Source organism: Vicia villosa, unplaced genomic scaffold (genome assembly GCF_029867415.1).
Source record: "Vicia villosa cultivar HV-30 ecotype Madison, WI unplaced genomic scaffold, Vvil1.0 ctg.002018F_1_1, whole genome shotgun sequence".
Classification (NCBI taxonomy): Eukaryota; Viridiplantae; Streptophyta; class Magnoliopsida; order Fabales; family Fabaceae; genus Vicia; species Vicia villosa.
The window spans coordinates 406,903-412,607 of record NW_026705813.1 but is presented as its reverse complement, the minus strand read 5'-3'; the positions used below and the strand labels follow the sequence as shown (position 1 = coordinate 412,607).

The 5,705-nt window shown below is 32.9% G+C and overlaps 1 protein-coding gene across 1 annotated transcript; it reads right to left on the bottom strand.

Annotated features, from left to right (window-relative positions):
- Positions 1-276: 276 nt before the first annotated feature.
- Positions 277-1,979, bottom strand: LOC131637526 (uncharacterized). Its single transcript, XM_058908116.1, has 6 exons — positions 1,794-1,979; positions 1,671-1,735; positions 1,524-1,579; positions 1,338-1,377; positions 992-1,188; positions 277-893 (listed from the first exon to the last, which is right to left on the bottom strand). The coding sequence occupies exons 1-6, from the start codon at positions 1,977-1,979 to the stop codon at positions 277-279; spliced, it is 1,161 nt and encodes a 386-aa protein (XP_058764099.1).
- Positions 1,980-5,705: the final 3,726 nt, after the last annotated feature.

The following is a 5,705-nucleotide window of genomic DNA, read 5'->3' as shown; positions in this document are numbered from 1 at the left end:
TTTAATCAAGGAATATATTAAAGAACCAAAAGTTCTAACAAACGATTACAAAAGGTCCGGAGAAGATTACAACCCGAAATAAAATTAAACACCAAATACAACCTAAGAAAGAAAAAGCAAAGGATCATTGCTAAATTCATAAAAGTTATAGTTGGTGCGGGTAATTTTCCCTATGTAGGACCACCTCCAAATAAGAGCCTTAATTCTCCAAACGGTGTCGGAAACACTCTAAGAATCATTCCGGAAAATAATCTCGTTTCTAAGCTTCCAAATATATCAACATATAGACAACCAGATAGTTCCTTCTTTACCGGATTTCACCTTATTAGATTTACAAAAACCATACCACTTCATGAAGCTACCCATAATACAACCTTCATAATAGAAATCAACATAACCTAACCATATTGCTATCTCCTTCCAAATCAAAGCGGATACCCCACAATCAAGCAAAAGATGGTTCAAAGATTCCCTCTCCAACCCACAACACACACAAGCAAAGGAGTTAGCAAAAGAAATACCTCTACGGAGAAGAAGATCCTTTGTTGGCAAACGGTTGAGAAAGCACCTCCAACCAAAAGCTTTAATATTTTGGGGCACCTCCAACTTCCAAATACAACCAAAAGAATTGTAGAACTCCATATCGGGACCAAAAGGAACATGAAAAGTATTAAAAATAGAGTAACAACTTTTCACGGAAAACCTCCTATCCGCTTTCGCCGCCCACCCCACCGCATCCGTACCCACAGTTACCGGCTGGACCGATCCTACGAAGGATCTAAGATGTTGAACCGCAACCAAAACATCCGCCAATATACTAGCCTCCGCTACACCGAAATCCCCCCACTCCCAAAATCCATCATCCAACCACCCATCCCCGCGACCGCTACATACTTAAGATTGGAGAGATTGTAGATAACCCGAAACAGCTCCTTTAGACACTTATCCTCCATCCAATTTGCATTCCAAAAAGAACAAATAAAACCATTACCAATATTAAAAGAACAATTATTAGCAAAAACATCTACCTTGTAAACTTTCTCCAAGGACATAATATCTTTCCACCACAAGGAATTGGAAGCCCCTTTACTATTCCCACCGTAAGAAATAACATGGAGATTAATGTCACCATACCGAGCTTTCAACACTTTGTACCAAAGAGTTTCCGACCCTCCAAGAATCCTCCACCTCCATTTGTTAAGGAGAGCAAAATTAAAATCATGAATCCTTCTCAAACCAAGCCCACCCTTCTCCCTAGGAAGACACGCATTCCTCCAACTAACCCAATGAACTTTTCTTCGATCTAACGACCCCCCCCCCCCCCCAAAGAAAATTACTTTGCAACCTCGTAATCTCCTTCACAACTTTTAAAGGGGCCTTATAAAAAGAAAGCATGAAAATAGAAAGGCTACAAAGAACGGACTTAAGAAGAGTCAATCTACCACCAATGCTTAAGGAACGCACCTTCCAATTTAAAAGGCGAGATTTAATCTTGTTCAAGACATTATTCCAAGGAGACATACATCGAGGATTAATCCCAATAGGAATGCCAAGAAAAGTGAAATGATTTTCCTCCCTCCTACAAGATAAAAAGTTAGAAGCTATATCCAAAAAATTATCACTCACATTAACACCAATAATCTTGCTCTTGTGATAGTTTATCCCAAGACCTGACACCATTTCGAAAGCTCTTAAGATAGCCTTGATAATCCAAACTTCCTCCAACATCCCTCTCCTATCAAAAGAGTATCGTCCGCGAATTGAAGAACATCAACACAAAACTCTCTCTTTACCGTGAAACCAACATAATCCCCATTTTCCACCGCTTTACTCACCAACCCCTTTAAAGCCTCCGCCACAATAACAAAAAGAAAAAGAGATAGAGGATCCCCTTGCCTTAATCCTTTCTCCACCGCAAACTCCTTTGTAGGGCCACCGTTATCCAAAACCGACATTTTTCCAGGGAACTTTAGTTCCATTTTTCTACTGGGGTTTACTTAATTTCTATGTTTTAGGGAATTATTTTGTAATTGATAATGAATTGATTTTCTTTGTTTATTTATTATGGAATTTATTGTATTTTTCCTTTTAACATGAGAGTTTGTGAGAGTATATTTTAAATTCAAAGAGTTATTTCAAAGACTTATTGAGAATTTAAATATTGAAGATAATATTGATATTGATATTTGTTAAGAAATGTGGTTGGGTCTAACTCGCTCTATAAAATCGGCTTGTAGGATGAGAATTGTCTCCACTTATAAGGACATGTTCAGGACACATATTGTCCGATGTGGGACTCTTAACACACCCCCTCACGCCCAGGACTAGACAACTGGGCATGGAAATAAAATGGTGGGTAGCCTAATAGCGGAAACCATAGAAGGTGGCCCACCGAATCTTAAACTAGGCTCTGATACCATGTTAAGAAATGAGGTTAGGCCTAACTCACTCTATAAAACCGGCTTGTAGGGTGAGAATTGCTCCCACTTATAAGGACATGTCCAGGCCATATATTGTCCGATGTGGGACTCTTAACAATATTGCCCATATGATATTAAGAATCTTAGAAAGCATCCTTCAATTTGAGAATATCCATTGAATCAAATGAATAAATTACAAAGAACTTATTTGAAACGGGATCTATATCAAATATATTTAGAGCAATATCTATTGTTTGAGAACGAGGACTATAGAAGGTGGTTTCAACATGTTTGAGTTAACATTTTTTTCTTCATGATTAGAATATTCACCCTTAAAAATGTGGCGTGCTATCTTTTTAGCAAAAGTTCAAGTAGACATTCTGGTTCGATGTCATCATTTCTACCGTTTCTAGATGTTGTAAAGGTCGTAAGAAAGTTAAAAATAGATTTCAAACACCAAGAGTGGATTAACTTGGAATTTCAATTTTGAGATTTTATTTCTAACCCTCGTGTTGATTAATTTATGAACTCATCAAGACTTATATTCATCTTTAGTTGCAAGAAAGTTATTACTACTTGATTATAAATTAATATGTTTTGTCATGACGACTTTCTCAATCTACGACTACCATTTCAAAATCTAGCATGGTGGTTAATATTGAAAGAGATATTGATGCAAATATTGATTCGGAGTTTATTATTATTGATGATTTCAAGCTCTTCATTATTGATGATTTCAAACTCCTCAAAGATAAAGCATTATTAAGGTATTTTTAAAATTTTACTCTTCAACTTTATACTATTTATTATTATTTAAATATTTTATGTATACTGATTTGAATATTAATTTATAAAATATAATTTATTATGATAACTAACCAAAATTATTTAGATTAGAATTGTTGAACCCATCTTTAACTTTGATTTAGTATAAAATAAAGGATTATTTTACCCATGGTGAAAATTAAAAATATATTATGAAAATCCAAAAACTTCCATCAATTTTTAGAAATACATTTTGGAAGTACTCCATACATATATAATTTAATTACTTTTTAGTTACGTCTCAATTTTATGATAAAATTTACTCAAAAATATACTTGAAATAAATTTAAGCATAAAAATTGACACAAGCGAATTAATTGTATGTGTATAAAGTAGTTCTAGATTAATTGTAAGTGTATAAAGTAGTTCTAGAAGTACATTTCTTAAATCTAAGAATTTTTTTAAAACTTCACGAGCTGCGAAAAAAGATACATAATACTACTACTAAGATATGATGCATTAAGAAATCTCCTTAAAATATTAAGCCTCATCTTTAATCATGTTGGACTAGCTCCCTCATCTCTATTCATTACTACAAAATGCGTAATAACAAGGCCATAATCATCATGGTTCTTCACTACACCGTGGTGACATCTCTAAACTAAGGCGCTGCCATACTATTTTTATTTTTTGATTAGAAATTAATTGTATATAACAACGATTGAGCAACCAACCTCGGTAAAACCATCAAGCTTTCATGAGTTCGAACCTCAATGTCGTCATATATATTATTCCTTTAATGTTAAGGCGTGTCTTTTCTTTTTTTTACTTTTTTTTATATAAAAAAAAACTTAAAGGGAGATGACTACGGTTGGTACATTCCACCGTTGTGATATATTTATAATAACTAAATACTTATCAATATGGTTGGTAGATAACCATTGTGAAATAATTTACCCATATATAAGCGAATTAAATCTCACTTATTGACAGTAGCGCTGTTTCTTTCACGGTGAAACCCTAGCACCGATTTTTTTCTCTTCTTCTTCGCTATTAGCCGTGAATTTTGTGCTTCATACATTAAGGCATCCTTCTTCTTACATATAATTGTTAGATAGTTCTCCATTATCTTGTTTGTTTCATGTTGTTTTTGTTGATTAATTATTCTTATTTTTTCATTTTCGTCTTCATTACCTTAACAAAGATCATACTTTGACTATGGTGCATATTATTTGTGTAGCCATGGAAAAAAATACAAGAAGCAAGAAGCTATGATGGAAACTTCATCCACCTTGTACTTCTTTATAGCTTCACAAACAAGATGTTTTTAATACTCTGTTGACAAATAAGTCTGAGTTTTCACATGTTGATAACTTTCATGGTTATTGTAGGACTCGACAATAACAACACATTTAAGTTAATGAAGAAACAACAACCGCAACAAACTTCATTTAATTTGAGAAGCAATGAGAAGAAATATAAGAAGTGTGAAGCTGTTGTATAAGCTTCTTTCTCCTTATATTTTTTCATAGCTTCACAAATCGATGAACTTCATAATTGATTTCTGTTCCACGATTAGTTTCAATAAAAGATGAGTTTTGGAAATCTATAATATATCTTTTTCATTGCTCACAAATTATAATATTTTGTTCTATTGTATGATGTTGTTTGAGTTTATTATATAATATGTAAATTACTTGTTTTCCATACACCTCACTTAAAATACATTCATTTAAATTGACATAGATACTATAATCTTAAAATTAAATTGTATTTAAAAACCAACTTAAAGAAATCATTGTGTTCGGATTGCACGCGTCTCATCGTTCATTTGATGTTCTTTTACATATAGATTATTGTATAATGATCTGGCTCCTCAGATGTATCATTATCTTCGATTATAGTTAAGTTTCATTATCTATAAGAAATTTAACTATAATTGAAGATGTAACATCCCGATTTTTATATTAAATAATTATTTTATTAGTAGTTATTTATTTAATTATTATTTGGTGTAATACTTAATTTAATTGTGTGTTATTGTGTTAATTATGCTATTTGGATTATTAGGTATATAATATAATAATTCAATTAGGCCTAATTATTAGAAGTAGTAGTAATAAGGGGGTGAGAGTGGCTAAACCCATTTAACTAACAAAGATAGTAAGAGTAGAGATTAGGTTAGTCTCATAACTCTCTTTTGGTGAAAGAGAAGAGAGAGAGAACAAGAGAAGAGGAGAATAGAGAAAAGAGAAGGAGACCCTAGAAGAAGAATCTTCAAGAGGTAAGGGGGAGAATCTATGTTATTATGGGTATATATGATATGCAATGGGTAGCTTGAATGTTAGGTGTTCTTAATTTCAATTTCTCATAACTTTGTATGTTAGGGTTTTGAGTAGAAATCCTTGAAATTGAATGAAGAACCATGTTTTTTGTTGTTTTGTTGATAACCCATGATAGAACAATGATTAGGAACCTATCTATGTATGATTAATGGTTGTTTGGATGTGTTTGTTTGGT

Coding starts and splice junctions, on each gene's coding strand:
- LOC131637526 (XM_058908116.1), bottom strand. CDS start 1,979: ATGGAACTAAAGTTCCCTGGAAAAATGTCGGTTTTGGATAACGGTGGC. Junction 1,736..1,793: donor GGGATTATGTTGGTTTCACG/GTAAAGAGAGAG, acceptor CTCTTTTGATAG/GAGAGGGATGTTGGAGGAAG. Junction 1,378..1,523: donor TATTGGGATTAATCCTCGAT/GTATGTCTCCTT, acceptor TCTTTTTATAAG/GCCCCTTTAAAAGTTGTGAA.